The sequence below is a fragment of the Cucumis melo genome, chromosome 5, assembly GCF_025177605.1.
Source record: "Cucumis melo cultivar AY chromosome 5, USDA_Cmelo_AY_1.0, whole genome shotgun sequence".
NCBI lineage: Eukaryota > Viridiplantae > Streptophyta > Magnoliopsida > Cucurbitales > Cucurbitaceae > Cucumis > Cucumis melo.
Genome location: NC_066861.1, coordinates 27,335,519 through 27,358,276, shown reverse-complemented (window position 1 = coordinate 27,358,276; position 22,758 = coordinate 27,335,519). Strand labels below are relative to the sequence as shown.

The following is a 22,758-nucleotide window of genomic DNA, read 5'->3' as shown; positions in this document are numbered from 1 at the left end:
AGAAAACTAAAGATTAAATTAGTAATTTGATTATATGAAAGAACTGAAATTAATTAATTAATTGAATGCGATAGATTAAGTTTAAATTAAATACCTATATAATATGTAGTGAGAGAATTAAATTAAATTTGCCAACTCATTTTTCTTTTTGTTCATTGCCATTCCAATTAATTGTAACATAATTTTCTGCCCAATTTACCTCTTTTGCTTTCCTTTTTCTAACTTCATTTTTGCTTTTGTCTTTTATTACTTTATTATCCTTAAACTTGTTTTTTCGTTCACCATTTATTTATTTCATGGTGGGCCAAAACATTTTTTTTTTCACAAACCATAATGTTAACGGTCACGGTGTTAAAATAGAATTTTTTTTTATCTAAAAGTGTAAAAATAATAGTGACCATAACTCAGATTCGGATGTGATTTCTATGTGCAATTAGATTGATAGTCCTCCGCTCGTCAATTAGATTACAACTTTTGTTTACAAATTTGGGCATGAATCCCATGTGTCAGTACATAGATAAATTGTAACCCCCAAGTTTAGGAAGGGAACACATAAATAATGAACAGATATTACAACATGGAAGTAAGGTTAAGAAAGACTTAAACAAATTAAAAGCTATACATATTTCAACAAGGTGCACTTTCCTTTTCGTTGGTTCGAATATAAGAATTTCAAATTTAAGTGTGCTTAGCTGTAGAACAACAATTCTATGTTGAATGACCTACTGAGCATTTTCCTAGGATATACGAAAGAAGTCGTGTGGGTTTGTAAAGAGATAGATGATGTTGCCAAATGGCCTTAAAACAATTTTTCTTAATTAACATCGAACAACTCTCAACTTGTAGAGACCGACCAATAAAATAAAAATTTAACTAAAAGATAAATAGAAAAAGGAAGAAAACTTGGGGTAAAAAAGAAAAATAGAGGAAAGTTCTTGAAAAGAAAGAACCGACATGATGAGAGAAAAAAAGGAACAATTTAGATCCACGCGTTTATTGGATGTAGTTTTATAAGCATATTTTATTGTTTCAAAAACTCATGCACCAGCTTAATTTGAGTTATCCTTCTTCTACTGTTCCTTTCCTTTCTGGTTCTAATTGATTTATCTTTCAGATTACTTAATTAATATGAATCGATCAAGTGGATCATCTTCTTCCTCACGTTTTAGTTGCAGTTTTGATGTGTTTTTAAGTTTTCGAGGGGAAGATACTCGTTCCAACTTCACCAGTCATCTTAATACGGCTTTGCGTCAAAGAGGAATCAATGTTTTTATAGATAATAAGCTTTCAAGGGGTGAAGAAATTTCTGCATCTCTTTTGGAAGCTATTGAAGAATCCAAGATCTCCATCGTTGTAATCTCTGAAAATTATGCATCTTCCAGTTGGTGTTTGAATGAATTGGTGAAAATCCTTATGTGTAATGAATTGAGAGGACAAGTAGTTTTACCAATTTTCTACAAAGTGGATCCATCTCAGGTAGGAAAACAAAGTGGAAGATTTGGAGAAGAATTTGGGAAACTTGAAGTTAGATTCTCGTGGGACAAGATGGAAGCATGGAGGGAGGCCATGATTTCTGTTTCTCATATATCTGGATGGACGGTTCTTCAAAAAGAGTATTTTTCTTTTTCATATATATCTTTCTAACTCTTTTGCTCTTCATATTCTATTGTTATTATATATACTTTGACTATCTCAAGGTGAGAGCATGCTGAGTTAAGGGAAAATCCAAACAAAAAGTGATTTTAAGTTCCCTTCCATAACAATTTTATTTTCAAGTTTTTCATTTTTAAATTTGTATACATTTGTTATATAACTACCAATTTTTTAGTTATCATGAGTTGAACTTTATTAAGGAAACATTTGAATTTTTTAACTTTAACTTTAACTTTATGAGAGATATATATACATACATACATATATATGAGAAATTTAAAATTGTTTTAACAGATATAACAAAATTTTACTTTTTACATGTGATAGGTTGCGATAGACCCAACTATGATTTACATTTTTATAAAAAAATGAAATTTTGCTATATTTATAAATAACTTAATTACCTTATTTTTCTCTATTTAGTTTCCTTAATTTTTAAAAATAGTAGAAGAAGGCATTAACAAATCATAAATTCTTATGGGTGAAAATAATGGCACATGTACTTAATTAATTTTCAAAAACAAAAATTCAAATACTAAAAACTATTTATACCAAGCCATTGGAATTATTTTGTGAAATTGGAATTATTCCATTATTATATTATATTTAATTTGTTATTATATTGTCCTGTCTCCTCCTTTCTATATAATGGATATTATTTGGTTTGATTTAGTTTGACTTATAATGTTGCTTTCATTTTCTTTGGCTTCTAATATTATAGGAATTATAAGTGAATTTCAAAACAACTGTTACTGTATATTTCTTTCTTAAATGGCAGAGACGAGGCAAATTTGATTCAAAAAATTGTTCAACAAGTCTTGAAGAAATTAAATCGTGGAGCAATACAGTTTTGTGTAGCTAAATATCCAGTTGGAATAGACAGACAAGTTAATGATATACTCTTCCAAGTTATGTCTGCAGATGAAAAAATTACGATGGTTGGATTATATGGAATTGGAGGTATGGGCAAGACAACTTTGGCCAAAGCATTATACAATAAAATTGCTAATGACTTTGAAGGTTGTTGTTTTTTGGCAAAAGTTAGAGAAGCTTCAAATCAATATCGGGGTCTTGTTGAACTCCAAAAGGAGCTACTTCGTGAGGTTCTAATGGATGATTCAATCAAAGTTAGCAATGTTGATATAGGAATTAGCATTATAAGGGATCGACTATGTTCAAAAAAGATTCTTTTGATTCTTGATGATGTTGATACGAGAGAACAACTAGAAGCATTAGCGGGAGGACATGATTGGTTTGGACCTGGAAGTATGGTCATTGCGACAACAAGAAACATGCCATTACTTGCTAGTCATGGAATATTTAATAAATTCAAAGAAGTTAACGGATTGAATGCCATTGAAGGTCTTGAGCTTTTTAGTTGGCACGCATTTGGAAATAGTGATCCCTCAAGTGATTATTTAGACCTTTCAAAACGTGCTGTACATTATTGTAAAGGTCTTTCCTTAGCTCTTGTAGTGTTAGGTTCCTTCCTTAATTCTATTCACGATCAATCCAAGTTTGAACGTATATTGGACGAATATGAGAACTTCTACCTAGACAAGGACATCCAAGATATTCTTCGAATAAGTTATGACGAACTTGAACAAGATGTAAAAGAAATTTTCCTTTACATTTCTTGTTGCTTTGTAGGAGAAGATATCAACGAAGTTAAAATGAAGTTAGAAGCATGTGGTTGTTTATGTTTGGAAAAGGGAACAACAAAACTCATGAATCTATCACTTCTTACCATTGATGAACATTCCAACCGGATTGAAATGCATGACTTAATACAACAAATGGGTCGCACAATTCATCTTTCGGAGACTTCTAAATCTCATAAAAGAAAAAGATTGTTGATTAAAGATGATGTTATGGATGTCTTAAATGGCAATAAGGTAAGAACTATCAGGCAAAACTAAAATTTTATATATGCTTATATTTATTTATTATGAGAACAACTTTTATTATTTTGAATTGTTTGTTTTGATAATTTGTAGGAAGCAAGAGCAGTTAAAGTTATAAAATTAAATTTTCCTAAACCTACAGAGTTGGAAATTGATTCAAGAGCTTTTGAAAAAGTGAAAAAGTTGGTAGTACTGGATATCCGCAATGCCACATCTTCAAGAAGTAGTGATCTGGAGTATGTACCTAATAGCTTAAGGTGGATTAATTGGCCTCATTTTCCTTTTCCATCTTTGCCTTCAACCTACACAATGGATAACCTTTTGGAATTGAAATTGCCATATAGCTCCATCAAACATTTTGGGAAAGCATTCATGGTATTAATTATTTTGTCAATAATATTTGAGTTCTATTAATTTAATTTCAATGTCATCTTATTTATTTGAAATTTGATTATGTTTTCTTTTTATATTACTTGCAGTGTGGTGGATGCTTGAAAAAAATTAATTTTAGAGACTCCAAGTTTTTGGTGGAAATTCCAGATTTATCTATTGCAATAAACCTCGAAGTGTTGGATCTTTTAGGATGTGTAAATTTAGTAAAGATTCATGAATCAGTTGGATCTCTTAGTAAGCTCGTCGAGTTTTATCTTTCTAGCAATATTAAGGGCTTTGAGCAGTTTCCATCGTACCTCAAGTTGAAATCCCTTGGAACTTTTTATTTGGACAAATGTAGAATAGATGAATGGTGTCCTCAATTCAGTGAAGAAATGAAGTCTATAGAATTTTTGTCCATTTGTAATAGTATTGTAACACATCAGCTATCTCCAACAATTGGATATCTCACTAGCCTAAAAAAATTGTGGATCATAACGTGCAAGGAGCTCAAAACTCTTCCAAGTACAATTTATCGTTTAAGTAATCTTAATGATTTATATATCTTCAATTCTGATCTTTCAACCTTTCCTTCCTTAAATACTTCTTCTTCACCTTCCTTATTTCCCTACCTAACATCAATAAGGCTTTTTGATTGTAAGATAACAAATTTGGATTTCTTAGAAACAATGGTTCATGTTGCCCCTTCTTTGGAAGAGTTGGACTTATCTGAAAACAACTTTTGTAGACTACCCTCGTGTATAATTAATTTTAAATCCTTGAAATATATTTATACAATAGGTTGTAAGTTGCTTGAAGAAATTCCAAAGGTTCCAAAAGGAGTAGTTATTATGAATGCTTCAGGGTGCGTATCATTGGTCAAATTTCCTGACAACATACTTGATTGCATATCTTGTGATGATAATATGGTGCGTATCATTTCTTTTTCATGACCTCATCTCTCATGTATTTCGTTCATATAAAAATTAAGTTTATGTGCTTTGTTAATTAATACAACTTTTAGCTATATACTCTCATCGTGCAGGAATCTAGAGGAGACGAAGTATTTAGAAGACTCATATTAATGAATTGTGATATTCCAGATTGGTGCAAGTACAAGAGTATGAACAATTCAATAGAGTTTATTTTTCCAGCTGATTGTCTAAGTTCGAAAAGTAGGGTTTTTGCTTGTGCCAAATTTGAAGTTAATATTGGTGACGGGGAACCTAACTTTATATGTTCAGTGTTTATCAATGATACTAAAATACTGGCCTGTGAAATGTTAAGTTCCATTGACGAAATTACGCCTCCATTGGACGCCACACAAACACCAACACCAACAGGTGAGTATCTATCGATGGTAGTACTTGGTTCTTGCCTATATCCCGACCCATATAGTCTTGTTGATGTTGATCGCTACCCATATGTTGTTTATCACTACCCATTTGGTGATATTATGTACGGCTCAGGGAAGGTTGATCTAAATCAACTATGTTGTAGGATGAAATCCTCAAGAGGTATTTTAGATAAAGTTGAAGTGTTATTTGAGGTTCCTCAAGAGTTCAAAGACGCAATAAGTATAAAAATGTGTGGTGTTCACGTCATTGTGGAGGAATAATTTGTAGAAGAAATTGCCGAAGTTGAAGTTAGAATATGCAAACCTGAAGAGAGGCTCTAATTACTCTTTTGCACTTCCTAATTTTTATGTTTATAAATATAATGTTATCTCAAGACAGCATTGTTAATCAAGAGAAAACAGAAATTGATATTTGAGTTTATATATATTTGTTTTTTTTTAATTTATATTTGCTTTATCCTAAATTTTTTTTCAATTATGGTTTTCAACTTTGATATAGAAACACTTGATCAAATAATCCAATGCTAAGAAAAAAATGATTTTGAAAACTACTTTTGGTCTAAGTTCTTTATCAAGCAATCACCTAATTTTTAAAATAATTGAAATAAAAGTAGATAACAAATTGTAGAAATTTATGGGTGGAAGCAGTATGTTTTTGTATGCTTAATTTTCAAAAACAAATAAACAAATATCGATTTTAAGTGACCCTTAGATTTTTTTGGTTCAATCTGAAATAATTCCCACTATTCGTTATGCTTGTCTCTACTCCCTTCTGACATCATCAAATAGAATATTTAAGAGGAAATTAAAAAAAAAAAAAAAAAAACTTATCAGAAGACTTAGGGTATGTTTGGGGTGGGGTTTTAGGAGGAAAAGGATTAGGAAATTGGGCCAAACCGTGTTTGGCCCAAGGATTATGATAAAGGGGGATTAGGATTATCCTAATCCCTAAATAACCCTATCTTATCCTATTTTTACTTTTTTACAACCCTACATTACCCTACCCAAACAATCCAATCAAAAATTTATTATTGTTTTTTAAATTACTACAATCATAACTCTTCACCCAAACACATATTACCATAACACTACTATCATAATCCCTCCTCCAAACATATATCATCATAACACTACCTTTCATATTTTCTCTCCCAAACACATATTACCATAACACTACCAATAATAATCTAAACTTTTGAAATATGAAGGATTAACATCTCCTTAGCTTCTTCATATTTGGACTGTTTGATCCCAGTTTTAATCGAAGTTGAATTGATCATGCTGAACTTCCCTAGAATTTCTTTAGTATAATTGTTCTTGAGAGGTGAAGATACCTTCCTCTGACTGCTTCAGCTCAATGCGAAGATAACATATGACATCAATCATATATCTGTCATTTCAAATTCTTGGGTCATCGTCTCCTTGAGACCTTCAAACATTCTTGCACAATTTCCTGTAAAAATTAAGTAGTCCGTGTACAAACAAACTCCTAAAATATCTCCATGATCATTAGTCTTAATATAAAGAGAATGTTCATAAGGGCACCTCAAATACCCATTATTAAGAAAATATTTGTTAATTCTTCTATTCCACGTTCTTGTTTGTACGTATAACGTCTTCTTCAATTTTAGAACTTTATCCTCTTGGGCTTGCACAGAACAACCAAGAGGTTGTTTTAAGTAGACTACTTCTAGATAATATTCATTCAAAAATGTTGATATCACGTCCATCGGAAAGATCTTCCAATTATTTTGAGCAACAAGTGCAATTGGCAACCTTATGGTTTTCAAACGAGCAACGGGAATAGATACTTTATCGTAATCAATGCCTTTTATTTGAGAATAAACATTTGCAACTAATCTTGCTATGTATCTCTCCACTTCTCCCTTTTCATTTCCTTTTATCCATGAACACTCATTTGACACATACTGACTAGTGAAGTTGTTTCGAGTATCATCACCTCTATTTTAGACATCAAGGATGCTTTCCGCTGTTTTAAAGAAACTTGCAATTCTTTAATTTAAGAGACCGTAAGAATGTAAATTTGTGAAGAGAGGGTAGACAAGAAAAGTGGAAACACGAGATAAAGTTTCTATGAAATTTGTATATGATATGTTGCCCTCAGGGACATAAACTTTGCCCTCAGGGAAAACATGTCAAGTCTAAAACACCCACATTTTGATGAAGTTCCTCGTGACCCTTTTGACAAATGAATCTTACTTGGTTGAAAGAGCAATCAGGCTTTAGCAATTACATAGGTTAAAATTTTCAAGCCCAATAAGATCGATTTCCACAATTGATGAAGGCAACCCCCTTATGGCCATACCACATTCAGATTCTATCACCCTTAAAGATTTCATGTTTTCATAAAATTGTAGAAGATGTTCAAGCTTATAACAGCCAGAGAACAGAACAAATGACATGACGACATATAACATTGATATGAACCAACTAAGAATGTCCACTTCAAACTTAAGAGATCAATTCCCGTCAATATGTAACTCTATATATACAGTCTACTCAAAACATGCAGAGGACAAGGAAAGTAAAATAAATTGGGGTGAACAATAATACTGGCTATTATTAATGCAACCACAGCTTTGCGTTGTATCCTTCACATACTCAAACAAACATCCTTTGTAATCTAAGTCAATAGAAAATCACACAATTTTTTTATAAATACCATCTCTTTTCTGCTAATAATAATCTCAAACAATACTTTAAAAACAAATCCCAAAATCAATCTCCCTTTCATTAGTGTGATTACATTTTTCATCCATTTGGGTGAAAGTTTCAACACCAAATACAAGTGACCACATATGTGCACACATAGTGATGCATAATGAAAGAATCTCTCTCAATGACTCTGCGTCTAACCATTGGCACTGAGGCTCACTCTGATCTGAATTGGAAAGTTATCGTAGGATGTTGTTTGATGTCCTTTCTCTTAAATGACAATAAAAGGAGCTGAGGCCCTTCAGTTTCCTACTTTCATCATCTGACATCCAAAATGTAATTATTGAGTTGTTGCTGTTTGCTTTCTTGTAACTGTACCATTCTGGAATATCCCAATTCCCTAATACGAACTCCCTGTAGCCAAATGGAACTTCATCCTCGTAGTCCTAAAACACAAGAATAGATTTTGTGCGTGAGAAAAATATTTATCAACAATATATATCTTCATCCCCATTTGATAATAATTTCATTTTCAATTTGTTGTTTTTCAGAAGCCATATATGTGTCCTAATTCTTTCAATGGAATTCTTAGACAAATTTTAAAGACTTCAAACATGTTTTTAAAAACTACTTTCCTTTTAAGTTTTCAAAACTTGAATTTACTACTCCAGAAATTGGATTACTTGACATTAATAGAGTGTCAAGTAAACCTATATTTAACGTTTTAAAAAGCGTCAAGTAATCAACTATCAAGTATAGTCACATTACTTGACACTAAAAATCCATCAAGTATTCTATTTCTTGACGTCATTTTCGTATCAAGTAAAAAATATCATACTTAATGCTTTAATTTTTACGTGTCAAGTAAGGTCGTATACTTGATGCCTTTTTATGTGTTAAATATATGTTGTTGTGTTTGACAGTTTTTGCACGTCAAGGAAGATCGTATATTTGCCCTATTTACACGTCAAGTATATATTTACATGTCAAGTAAGATAATATACTTGACACCATTTACCCATTAAGTAAGATGGTATACCTAGCTAACACTATTTACACGTTAAGTAAAATTGTATATTTGACACTATTTATCCGTCAAGTAAAATAGTATATATGATTCAAATAAAATAGTATATATACTTGACATATATTTAACGAAATGTATATCGTTTATTAATATATTAAATATACATAATTCTCCATTTCAAGTGTTAAGACTAAGTAAGTACTCAAAATTAAGCATACAGCAGGGTAGACTGGAAAACTTGTTTTTAGACAAATATATTGCAATAATTGAGTTGCAAAGTATGTAAATTGGGAAGTAATACCGGCGAAGAAAAATATGAAAAAGACAACGTAGGGACATGGTCATGGACATGAAAGTCCTGTAAATTACTAGAGCAGTGCATTATTCTGCAATACTCAAGATTAGGTAAGCAATGATTCAGAAGACTTGTGAGATTTCTCCCTAAAATTATGATCAACTCCCGAAGACAAGATTCACACAATGGATAAAGGTAGCTCCTTTATGTTGGTCTCTACTAAACAAATGGTCGTGAGACGTACACACGATTTCATTTCTTCACCAATATGATTTCATTTCTTCTCCAATATGAGGAAACTCTTCAAGTCTTACATAACGAGACAGTTCTAATTTTTCAAAGGACTTCAAATTATTGAAGTGGCTTGGAAGTTGCTTGAGGTTACGACAGTGCCTAAGATTCAAATAAAGAGATCCAACTAACTCATGAACCTTCACCAAACTTGTGCATTCTTTAAGATCCACCCTTTCAAGATTCAGCGTCGTCGAAAAATCAAGAATCTGTCAAAAACTTGGAGCCACGAAGACAAATTTGTTTCAATGATTCCCAATTCTTAATCCATTTTAAAACAAGCCACAAACTTAAAAAAATAGTTTTTGAAAATTTATTTTAATTATCTTTAAATTTATCAAAGAATTCAACCATTGTATGATGCAAATGACCAATTTTTTTTTTTTTTCAAAAAAGATACTTGTGATATGGAAGCCATATCACCAATTTTTATTGAAAATAATAGGTTACACAGGCTGGAGATAAGCCCATCTAGATTACAAAAGCTTAGAACAAAGAGCGTTAAGACTAAAGATATTGTGGCCTGACTATAATTCTTGAGAAGACTATTTTTGGATGATCAAATACTAGTAAGATTGCATATGCAAACGACCATGTTATAAAATAAGAAAGAAGTAGACTTAATTTTTAAAAACAAATAAAAAAAGAAAAAAACGAGATGGTTATCAAATAGTTCGTATTCATATTTTGTAGACCTTTTTACAAATAGTTAAGATGTCAATTCACCCGTTAAATCAATATTGAAGTCTACATCAAAAGATCCACATGTATTGATGAAATTTTAATATATTGCATATTTGGGGAAGTACCAATTAAATCAACCATCGGTTTTAAAGGGAAGGAACGGAGAAAGAGAAGGGAAGAAAATGCTAAAAAGATGATTCACAAGTCAAAGTCAACAATGACTTTAGTAAAGGACTAAGCCAATATTAATATTAATAATAATGATAATGAACTCCATTGGTCTAAAGTGGGTGAACACTCATTTTCATTTTTGGCCTTCTTTGAGATTATGTTTCAATTATATTTTAAGATTTCTATCGCACAAAATACAAATGTTAAATAAAAAGTTAATCATGTAAATAATAAACTAAGAGAATAATAGATAAAGTTTGGTAACCTAATTCGCAATATGCCACCTATGTCTAGAGTCATTGTGTCTAAAAAGGATAGATTTCTATCGCACAAACTAATAATAAATAGTTTTTGAGTGCAATAAGATTGATTACCCTCCACTCGCCACTTTTGTTTACAAATTTAGACATGTTGGTTTGACGAGTTTTGTCGACCAAACCCATGCCGAATAATTAACCAAATCACACATCAAAACTAGTTTTAGGGGCAAGTTCGGGTCGATCTTAAAGAGCAGTACACTAATTCCTCAAACAAATTAATTTTCAACCACGTAACCGAAGGGGGATTGAGTTGAAATCGAGGCAAGACAGTAAATTGCATAAAAAGAGAGTGAAATTTGTGAAAATTCAAGGATAAAAGAATCTAGCTTGAGTTCTAATTGTTCTAATTCATTTGCAGTAATATTAAATATCCCAAAAAGCATTAAGTTTGTCCTTTAAGTGGAATACATAATTTTCATGTGTCTAATTGACATCTAAATCAACTTTAGAAGAGAGCTAAATGACAGAGAAAGATGCACCTGGGAAAAAATTATGGATATCCTTCCTATTCCGAGGACTAACAGAGGGTCAAGTAAGCCTACCTAGATATCTGAAAATAACAATTCTTTCTCCATCGCCTCAGCTAAAAAAATCATTTCGCGTCAGTACGACCAAACCCCTAGGGACCCTCAAGCAAAGCTTTTAGAAAATATCTGGAAATCCAACATTCCTATGAAGATCAAGTTCTTCATGTGGTGCCTGATACAGAAAGGGGTAAATACTATGGAGGTTATCCAGCGAAGAATGCCAAATTCTCTTCTTCAACCAAATTGGTGTGTTTTTTGCAATAAAGACAGTGAAACGGGAGTTCACCTTTTTCTTCGCTGTGAAGCAGTGAAGCCCTTGTGGTCCTCGCTCCATTGGTCCCTCAACTTCTCTTTTGCTCCCGACGACTTCAATGCTCTGTTCTCCTTCATCTTCTCTCTAAATTCCTCCCTCCCGAATCATAAGGTTCTTTTTTGCGGGCTCATAGCTATCCTTTGGGGTATTTGGTCTGAGAGAAACAATAGAATTTTTGGTACTTTCAGCTATCAAAAATCTATTGTAAACATGTGGGAAGAGTGCAAAATACTCATAGGCAATTGGTGCAGCAGAGGTCCTTTTTTAAAAAATTATTCAGCTGCTACAATTGCTTTAAATCTGAATGTCTTTGTAATTAGCTTTTGGCCTTTCCTCTAGCCCCTTATTAATAAATTTTTATGCTTAGCTCAGTCTTAGGAGTCGTCCTAAGTCCCAGCTTGCTGTTTCCTCTTAAAAAAAATGACATTTAAAGGTTCAATTCTAAGTTGGTTAGAATCACTACACATCAAAATAGATTTACATGCTAACCTAACCTATTGCTTCTAACCAATTCTCATCCAATGGTCACAAGTTAAAGAATTAGTGCAAAGCTAAAGTTATGCATTCTCATGCGCCCAACATATATAACAATGTGCAAATTCAAGTTCTCATACATTCTAAAGGACAAAGGGAGAGGAATCTAAGAAACCCAAGCTAGGAACGAGTACATTAGCCTCTTATCCACATGTTGTATGATGAGGAATCGTTCAAGATGGAAAACAACATTAAATATAGTACAGAAAATAGGAGAAAACAAGAGTAAAAAACAACCGGAAATGAAATAGGTCTAAGCTAGCGACGAAAAAGAAATATTTATAATATCTTATCAAAGTCTATTGGATGAAAAATTTGTAAGGAATTATGAAACGTTTTAACGTTTATTAAAAATTAATTTTTTGACCGTTAAAAGTTACAAAATTAGTTTTTTGACTGTTAAACGTTACCAAATTAATTTTTTGACCGTTTGACTGTTAAGAATTAAATTGACCGTTTACAAAATTAATTTGTGACTGTTGTGAATACGACCATTGGTAATCCACCCACACTATAAATAGATCCCTCACTCTCATTCTCAAAACACACAACAAAACATTCTTCTCATTTCTTACAAAGTTTTTTGAGCTGTGTTCTTTTTTTAGTATTTCAATTCCAATTAGTTTATATGCAAAACTAATTGACGAAAAAGGGTTGTTTTATCCTAGGGACGACGAGGCATAATTCTATTTGCACGATTTAAATCAGAGTTGCGAAACGTCTTAAAGAGAGCGTGTTCCTCGACTCAACCTTTCACTAATCCAGTTTCTATTTTGCATTCTCTGTTCCTTTTAACAATCCGTTCAGTTGCTGCCTCGTTTCTTTCACCACTATTTGCCTAACTTGGACGATTTTTTGCATTGAAGACTGAAGTGCAACAACAATTTTAAGACGCTTCTTTTTTGCTGTGATGATCGGACAAATCCAATCCAACTTGATGTCTTCTGATCTCAATCGTTCGTTCCGTTTTGAAGGAGCACACTTCAAAAGGTAGAAATAAAATATGTTATTTTTTCTCACGCTGAAGAAGGTGGCCACTGCTTGTACTACTGAAAAGCCAAATGTTTCAGAAAAAGATCCTACAGAAGAACAACTAAAGAACCTCGCCACCTGGACAGAAATTGACTTCATCTGTAAGAACCTAATTCTTAATGGTCATACTGATGAACTATATGATTCTTACAGTACCATGACTATGCAAAAGAAGTGTGGGACGCGCTACAAAAGAAGTACGATACTGAGGAAGCGGGATCGAAGAAGTACGATGTCAGCCGATACCTATGATATCAAATGACTGATGACAGATCCGTGGAGGCGCAGTCATATGAAATCTAGAAAATAGCTCACGAGATTATTAGTGAAGGTATGCCACTCGATGATCAATTTCAAGTTGCTGTTATTATTGATAAATTACCTCAACTGTGGAAGGATTTTAAGAACACTCTAAGGCACAAAACCAAAGAGTTCTCACTGGAAAGCCTAATGACGAGGCTAAGAAGAGGTGAATGCTATCCCTAGAAATCAGTTGTTGCCTCGTTTCTTTCACCACTATTTGTCGGACTTGGACACTTTTTTGCATTGAAGACCGAAGTGCAACAACAACAACATCGCTGCTCTCATTCTCTTTCCGTCGAATGTTCAGAGCAACGCGACACCAAATTAAAGGCCAGTGTCGTGCAGCACTTGGTCATTTACACAAAAAGGCAGAAGCATTCTGCCATTAGGCACTGGAATGTCGAGGCTAGCGCTACATCAAGTCCCACTTCATATTAATAAGATTGTAAAATTACGGAACAAGATCGAATTAAACAAAAATAGATAGCATGTTTCATATGGTATCAACGTCCCATATCGTACACTAGTAAATAACACCAAATGTTATTACATGGAACCCACTTTTTAAGTGATCATTGTTTCATTCAACTATACTAAAATATAAATTTGTCTTGATTAAAATTGAATAAATTTAAACTGTAGAGACCGACCAATAGAATAAAATTTAAACTAAAAAATAAATAGAAAATGAAAGGAGACTTGGGGGAAAAGACGTTGTTTCGAAGTCAAAAAAATAAAAAATAAAAAAAACAGAGGAAAGTTCTTGGGAAGAAACAACCGACATGATAAGAGAGAAAAAGGAACAATTTAGATGGGATCCACACACTTATGGATGTTTTATAAGAATATTTATCGTTTCAAAAACTCAGGCACCAGCTTTGATTATCCTTCTACTTTTCCATTCCTTTCTGGTTCTTTGATTTGTCCTTCAAATTACTTAATTAATATGAATCTAGCAAGTGGATCATCTTCTTCCTCACGTTTTAGATGCAGTTTTGATGTATTTTTAAGTTTTCGAGGGGAAGATACTCGTTCCAACTTCACCAGTCATCTTAATATGGCTTTGCGTCAAAGAGGAATCAATGTTTTTATAGATGATAAGCTTTCAAGGGGTGAAGAAATTTCTGCATCTCTTTTGGAAGCTATTGAAGAATCCAAGATCTCGATCGTTATAATCTCTGAAAATTATGCATCTTCAAGTTGGTGTTTGAATGAACTAGAGAAAATCATTATGTGTAACAAATTGAGATGGGGAGTACAACTTGTTTTACCAATTTTCTACAAAGTGGATCCATCTCAAGTAAGAAAACAAAGTGGAAGATTTGGAGAAGAATTTGGAAAACTCGAAGTGAGATTCTCATCGGACAAGATGGAAGCGTGGAGGGAGGCAATGATTTCTGTTTCTCATATGTCTGGATGGCCGATTCTTCAAAATGAGTATTTTTCTTTTTTATATATATATCTTTAATTCTACTCTTTTGCTCTTCTTATTCTATTGTGTTATTATATTATGTATCTCAAAGTGAGCATCCTGGACTAAGGGAAAACACCTTATAGTTTTCAAAACTTATTTGCCTTAATTTTTAAAAATAGTAGAAGAAGGCAATAACAAATCATAAATTCTTATATTATTTAATTTGTTATTATATTGTGCTGTCTCCTCCTTTCTATAATAGATATTATAACTTGGTTGGATTTAGTTTGACTTTATAATGTTGCTTTCATTTTCTCTGGCTTCTCATATTATAGAAATTAATTATAATATTAGATATTTGAAATCAACTTCTAGTGTACGTTTCTTTCCTAAAATGACAGTGACGAGGCCAATTTGATTCAAGAAATTGTTCAAGAAGTCTTGAAGAAATTAAATCGTGGAACAATGTTGTTGCGTTTACCTAAATATCCTGTTGGAATAGATAGACAAGTTAATAATATACTCTTGCAAGTTATGTCAGCAGATGAAAAAATTACTATGGTTGGAATATATGGAATTGGAGGTATCGGCAAGACAACTTTGGCCAAAGCATTGTATAATAGAATTGCTGATGACTTTGAAGGTTGTTGCTTTTTGGCAAAAATTAGAGAAGCTTCGAATCAATATGATGGCCTTGTTCAACTCCAAAAGAAGCTACTTTGTGAGATTCTAATGGATAATTCGATCAATGTTAGCAATCTTGATATAGGGATTAACATCATAAGAAATCGACTATGCTCAAAAAAGATTCTTTTAATTCTTGATGATGTTGATACGAGAGAACAACTAGAAGTATTAGCGGGAGGACATGATTGGTTTGGACCTGGAAGTATGGTTATTGCGACAACAAGAGACAAACATTTACTTGCTATTCATCAATTTAATATATTGCAAAGTGTCCAGGGATTGAACGATGGTTATGAAGCCCTCGAGCTTTTTAGTTGGCATGCTTTTAAGAGGAGTTGTCCGTCAAGTGATTATTTAGACCTTTCAAAACGTGCCGTACGTTATTGTTTAGGTCTTCCCTTGGCTCTTGAAGTTGTAGGTTCCTTCCTTTTCTCTATCAAACAATCCAAGTTTAAACTTATATTGGATGAATATGAAAACCAATACCTTGACAAGGGCATCCAAGATCCCCTTCGAATAAGTTATGATGGACTTGAAAACGAAGTAAAAGAAATTTTTCTTTATATTTCTTGTTGCTTTGTAAGAGAAGATATCTACGAAGTTAAAACGAAGTTAGAAGCATGTGGTTGTTTATGTTTGGAAAAGGGAACAACAAAACTCATGAATCTATCACTTCTTACCATTGATGAACATTCCAACCAGATTGAAATGCATGATTTAATACAACAAATGGGTCGCACAATTCATCTTTCGGAGACTTCTAAATCTCATAAAAGAAAAAGATTGTTGATTAAAGATGATGTTATGGATGTCTTAAATGGCAATAAGGTAAGAACTATTAGATAAAACTAATATTTTATATATGCTTATATTTATTTATTATGAGAACAACTTTTATTATTTTGAATTGTTTGTTTTGATAATTTGTAGGAAGCAAGAGCAGTTAAAGTTATAAAATTAAATTTTCCTAAACCTACAGAGTTGGAAATTGATTCAAGAGCTTTTGAAAAAGTAAAAAAGTTGGTAGTACTGGATATCCGCAATGCCACATCTTCAAGAAGTAGTGATCTGGAGTATGTACCAAGTAGCTTAAGGTGGATGAATTGGCCTCATTTTCCTTTTTCATCTTTGCCTTCAACCTACACAATGGATAACCTTATGGAATTGAAATTGCCATATAGCTCCATCAAACATTTTGGGAAAGCATTCATGGTATTAATTATTTTGTCAATAATATTTGAGTTCTATTAATTTAATTTATCAATGTCATCTTATTTATTTGAAATTTGATTATGTTTTCTTTTTATATTACTTGCAGTGTGGTGGATGCTTGAAAAAAATTAATTTTAGAGGCTCCAAGTTTTTAGTGGAAATTCCAGATTTATCTATTGCAATAAACCTCGAAGAGTTGGATCTTTTAGGATGTGTAAATTTAGTAAAGATTCATGAATCAGTTGGATCTCTTAGTAAGCTCGTCGAGTTTTATCTTTCTAGCAATATTAAGGGCTTTGAGCAGTTTCCATCGTACCTCAAGTTGAAATCCCTTAAAACTTTGTTTTTGTACAGATGTAGAATAGATGAATGGTGTCCTCAATTTAGTGAAGAAATGGATAGCCTAGAAGTATTGTTGATTTACAATAGTACTGTAATTAATCAGCTATCTCCAACAATTGGATATCTCACTAGCCTAAAAAAATTGTGGATCATAAAGTGCAAGGAGCTCAAAACTCTTCCAAGTACAATTTATCGTTTAAGTAATCTTACTTGTTTGAGGGTCTTAGGATATAATTTTTCAACCTTTCCTTCTTTAAATGATCCTTCTTCACCTTTCTTATTTCCCTACCTAACATCAATAGAGCTTTTTGATTGTAAGATAACAAATTTGGATTTCTTAGAAACAATGGTTCATGTTGCCCCTTTTTTGAAAGAGTTGGACTTATCTAGAAACAACTTTTGTAAACTACCCTCATGTATTACTAGTTTTAAGTCCTTGATATATCTTTCTACAAGTTTTTGTAAGTTGCTTGAAGAAATTCCAAAGGTTCCAAAAGGAGTACTTTATATGAATGCTACAGAGAGCGCATCATTGGCCAGATTTCCTGACAACATACTTGATTTCATATCTTGTTATGATAATTATGCGGTACGTATCATTTCTTTCTCATGACCTCATCTCTCATGTATTTCGTTTATATAAGAATTAAGTTTATGTACTTTGTTAATTAATATAACTTTTAGCTATTTACTCTCTTCGTGCAGAAAAGGAGATATAACCCTAACGTGATCAAAGAACTCAGATTAATGAATTGTGATATTCCAGATTGGTGCCAGTACAAGAGTACAAACAATTCAATAACGTTTCTTCTTCCAGCTAATCATCCAACTTGGGAAAGGAAGGTTTCTATTGCTTCTTGTGTCAAATTACAAGGTATTGACAAGGCATTTAAGGTCAATTCTAGAGTGTTTATCAACGATTTTGATGTACATCTCGGCCAATTTTGGAAGCACGAGTTTGAAGGTGGAAAAGGACCTAGAGGTGAGTATCTATGGATAGAAGTACTTGATCCGTACAGACTTCTCTACATATATGATCATTATGAACAAAATCAACCATGTTTTAGGATTAAGTCCTCAAGAATTATTTTTGATAGAATTACGGTGTTATTTGAGGTAATTACTCCAAACGCAGTAAGTATAAAGAAGTGTGGTGTTCACGTGATCATGGAGGAATAATTTGGAGAAGAATTTGCCAAAGTTGAAGTTAGAATACACAAACCTGGAGAGAGGCTCTAGAGTTAGCATTGGATTACTCTTTTGCACTTCCTAATTTTTATTTATATAAATAAAATGTTATCTCAAGACAGCATTGTTAATGAAGTGAAAACAGGAATTGATATTTGAGTAATTATATATATTTGTTTTCTCCTAATTTTCTCTTCAATTATGGTTTTCAACTTTGATATAGAAACACTTGAACAAATAATCCAATGCTAAGTAAAAAGGATTTTGAAAACTACTTCTGTAAGTTCAATCCCCAAATAAAATATTTGAGTGGAAATAAAAAATAAATATAAAAATAAAACCTTATTGGAAGACTTGTGTATTCTCCTTCACATTTGGATGGATTGATTACAATACAAACATTACTTTCTTGCACTTTTAATTTTTATGTTTATATATGTTATCTGAAGACTTAGAATTATATGTTTATAGACATTACTTTACGGATGTGCAAGTCAAATATCTCAAACTCCCAACCAAACTTTTGAAATTATACGAAGGATTAACATTTCCTTCTTCATATTTGGATAGTTTAGTCTTAGTTTCAATCATTGTGACAGATTTAGAATTGGTCATATTGAACTTTTTTAGTATTTCGTTATTGAGAGATGAAAATATCTTTCTCTAACTACTTCATCTCAATGCCAAGACAATTTAACATCAGCCCTATATCTGTCGTTTCAAATTCTTAGGTCATCGCCTTCTTGAGATCTTCAAACATACTTGCACAATTTTCTATAAAATTAAGCAATCCATGTACAAACAAACCACCAAAATATCTTCATGACCATTAGTCTTAATATAAAAAGAATGTTCATAAGGGCACTTCAAATACCAATTACGAAGGAAATATTTGTTGATTCTGCTATTTTACATTCTTGTCCGTAATTTTAGAACTTTATTATCTTGGCCTTTCCCAGAGTAACCAAGAGAGGTTGTCCAATTGCACTTGTTGTTCTAAGTAGACTTCTTTTCGATATCCACTAAAATGTTGATTTGACGTCCATTTAAAAGATCTTCCAATTATTTTGAGCAACAAACGCAATTGGACAACCTTATGGTTTCAAAACAAGCAACGGGAACAAATACTTTGTCATAATCAATATCTTTTTCTTTGAGAATAACCTTTTGCAACTAATCTTGCTCTGTATCTCTCCATTTATAATTTCTATTTTTCAAATTAAAAAACTCAGAAGCATCACTGTAAAGTTAACATTTCCACTTTATGTTTAATACTGCCTTCTTCTACATAGATACAAATATAATAATAATTGGGAAAAAAAAAAAGTCTATCTACAAATAATATAAAATAATATTTTGTGTAACTAGACCACCTTAAAATTAATAAATAAGAAGTGACAAATTGATTAGTTTTTCAACTAACAGGAATATCTACCGAAACTCTCTTAGGTCTTCAAGTAGTTTTTCAACTACCACCATAACCTAATTTCAAACCTTGAATGTTTCAACCAAATGCTCTCCCATGATAGAGGAAATTTCCTTGGTCTTGAATAATGCCTCCACCATGAGACATTTCTTGTATTTCTTTAGAATGTTCTTTGTTTAAGCAGGGTATTTCCTTGTCAATAGAGAACTCTGTTGTTGGGATGAGCCTTATAAACTCTTTAATTAACTACAAGAAGTTAAATATACAATGAAGAAGAGGAAATATCGTTACCCATCAGAGGACAAAACCGTACTGCAAAGGCTTTGATCATCAAAAGAAAGTTCAGCTCCGTAACCCTACAAAGTACAAACGCCAACCAACTACCATTTACATCAAGACAAAGTCCAGCTCCATCATCCTACAAAGGTCGACGACAAAACAAATGCAGAAATCATGTTTTATCTACAACTTTTTAAATGATCGGTAAGTCGCTGAAGTTAAGGTCCTATAGAATTAAATTTAAAAAGCATATAATCAAAGTAACAAGAGATTCGAAATGCATAATATATGACACGAACAAATAGTTATTAGAGATGAAAAGGAGAGGGAACCTGCTTTCCGAAGCATCATATAGTCGGGACTTATAACCAACTGTCGCCACGTACCCGAGACGACGCGGAGCGGCCGACATCCTTAAAAAGAGTTTTATTTTTTTTTAAAAGAAAAGAGGAGTCGCCACCAATCTTTTTTACGGTATGATTGGACACCGAAATAAAGTGAATCATTTTAAATAAAATAAAGACTGGTCTACGAAAAAATTAGAGTTGAGTTCGGGAGTCATTTGTGTACGGGGAAGGTGTTAGCACCCCATAACACCCGTTTTAGAAAACGGTGGCCAAATTTAATGTCTTGAATAAAATTTATTTTTTTTTAAAACTATGTCTTATTTCATTGCTCACCACTCCAATATTTGGAGCAATGATCCCATAAAATAAGTGGGATACACCCATTAATTAAACTATATTGAGGGAAAATTCCTCACCTTAAGAGAATGAGAAATTGTTACAATTTCTCAAATTCTATCATAGGCTAGTCTTCGAATAAATTTTTTTTTTTTATTTTAAACATTGATTAAATATATTTTCTCTTGGGATCAAATCTCGGACTCCCTAAGATATTGATCCCTCACCTCAAGAATCTAGAAATAACGGACTCCCAGAAATTTCTAGATTCCATCGTAGGTTTTTTTTTTATCGAAATCGGCGTGGTTATTATAAAAAAATGTAGATTAGGAAACCTTATGAAATATCTATTTAATTTTGAGTTTTAAAATAAATAATTTTAAAGAAAAAAATTTTTCTAAATGGTTTAAAGAGAAAAAATATTTTAAAAAAGATTTCAAAATTAAATACAATTATGATTAAAAGTATCTTAAAATTTTCAAGAAAGTTTTAATGAAAGTCAAATAGAAATAAAAAATATACCACACAATAAATTAGACAAATAATTTAGGATATCAATGTATGCATATACTAAATATAACAATAATAATAAAAAATAAATTAAAAGAAAAGGAAAAGAAAAGATACATAATAACGATAAAGAAAATAAGAAAAAAAATGAAAAAAAGAACTAAATGAAATAATAAACAAATGAATATGTAAAAAAGAAATTAAATAAATAAGTGAAGAAAAGAGGACATAGGGATGATAATAAGTTAAAAGAGATAAAAAAAATTATGAAAGGAAATAACGATAATGGTATAAGAATAAAAATAGCAAAAAGTTTTTTTTTAAAAAAATCATAAATATAAAAACACTAAATAAATAAATAAAGTTATATATAAAAAACAGAAAAAAAAACAGAAAAAAAAGAAGGTTAAATATATATATAATAATAATAATAAAATAATATTAATAAAATTACAAATAAAATTAAATTTAAATAAGTAAATAAATAAATTAAAAAAAGAAAGAAGAAAAAAAAAAAGGAAACAGAGGGTGACGGCAAGGTTTGCCGCCACCCTAGAAGAGAAAAAAAAAAATATATATATATATATATATAATAATAATAATAAGAAAAATGATATAATAGAAATTTTCTTTTGTTTATAACTTTTCTTTTTCTCTATTGTTTTAGAGAGAAGAAAAATGTCAAAAGATCTTTTTTTTTTTTTTTTCTTTTAGCATGATGATAAAAAGGTAGTAAAAATAAAAAAAGAAATTTTCCTTATATTTTTTTTTCTTTCTTTTTACATTTGAAAAGAGAAGAACAAAGATAAGGATTCAATCCCGAAGAAAATTACTTGTTGTATGAGGTGCGGATCATTGGGAGTAAACCCTACCTAATGCAACCTCCAACTAAGTTTTTTCTTCCTTATGGGATTAGAATTAGGATAAAAAAAATACGATATGAAGATAAAAATAAAAATAATAAAGCGAAAAAGCTAATGACCCACCTTTATGCAGAGGAATACGTTTCTTCAAATTCTCTATAAACACTTTTTTTTCGTAGAGATTCTCTCTAAAACAATTTTTCTCAAGACTTTCTCTAAAACAATTTCTTCTCCCCCCTTTCCAAATGACAAAGGATCCTATTTATAGAGTCGGGGTGTGCCACGAATTAGGAAAATTTAATAAGTATAAAATCAAATTAGATATTATGTAATTTTATTAATTTTCTTTTTTCTAAAATAGTAAAAATATGATATTGAAAGATTTTGTCCAAAATAAATTTTTTGTTTTTTTCCTAAAGTGATAAAGATAAGTCTAATATGGTATTAAAATTTTTTGTATAAATTATCTTGCTTTTCCTAATATGATAAATCAAAAGATATTTTGTATAAATAAATTAATTTGTTTTCTTTTTCCTAAAGTGATAAGTCAAAAAAAAAAAAAAAAAACATTAATGACTTTATTTTCCATTTTAATAAAAAGATAAGAAAAAACATAAGATTTCATATTATTACAAAAAGATTTTACCTTTTTCTTTTTTTTAACAAAATAAATTAATGAAATATCTTAACCGTTG

The 22,758-nt window shown here is 31.4% G+C and overlaps 1 protein-coding gene and 1 long non-coding RNA gene across 8 annotated transcripts in view; one reads left to right on the top strand and one right to left on the bottom strand.

Moving 5' to 3' along the window:
• Positions 1-17,108, bottom strand: part of LOC127149420 (uncharacterized) — a 31,443-nt gene extending 14,335 nt beyond the window's left edge. The window contains exons 1-2 of the long non-coding RNA XR_007820989.1: positions 16,960-17,108; positions 3,876-4,117 (exon numbers count right to left, since the gene is read on the bottom strand). This is a non-coding gene — a long non-coding RNA (uncharacterized LOC127149420). The remainder of the gene's footprint in view (positions 1-3,875; positions 4,118-16,959) is intronic.
• On the top strand, positions 947-18,470 carry LOC103495440 (disease resistance protein RPV1-like). Of its 7 annotated transcripts, none has more exons than XM_051084746.1 (6): positions 1,001-1,613; positions 2,432-3,548; positions 3,651-3,932; positions 4,037-4,117; positions 16,960-17,703; positions 17,820-18,470. In XM_051084746.1, exons 1-6 carry the CDS (start codon positions 1,129-1,131, stop codon positions 18,291-18,293), a joined length of 3,183 nt encoding a protein of 1,060 aa, XP_050940703.1. In that variant the 5' UTR covers positions 1,001-1,128; the 3' UTR covers positions 18,294-18,470. The 7 variants fall into 7 exon arrangements, with proteins under 7 accessions (XP_050940699.1, XP_050940703.1, XP_050940700.1 ...); XM_051084745.1 differs by lacking the exon at positions 4,037-4,117 and adding an exon at positions 16,642-16,772 and having other exon boundaries at positions 1,007-1,613; positions 3,651-3,801; positions 16,879-17,703; XM_051084742.1 differs by lacking the exons at positions 16,960-17,703; positions 17,820-18,470 and adding an exon at positions 4,975-5,726 and having other exon boundaries at positions 947-1,613; positions 4,037-4,858.
• The last annotated feature ends 4,288 nt before the right edge of the window (positions 18,471-22,758 follow it).

Excerpts from the sequence above, each read along its gene's own strand:
- LOC103495440 (XM_008457006.3), top strand. The coding sequence starts at position 14,292 with ATGTTTTATAAGAATATTTATCGTTTCAAAAACTCAGGCACCAGCTTT. Across the intron at positions 16,389-16,490 it reads ATGTCTTAAATGGCAATAAG|GAAGCAAGAGCAGTTAAAGT; the intron begins GTAAGAACTATT and ends GATAATTTGTAG. Across the intron at positions 16,773-16,878 it reads ATTTTGGGAAAGCATTCATG|TGTGGTGGATGCTTGAAAAA; the intron begins GTATTAATTATT and ends TATTACTTGCAG.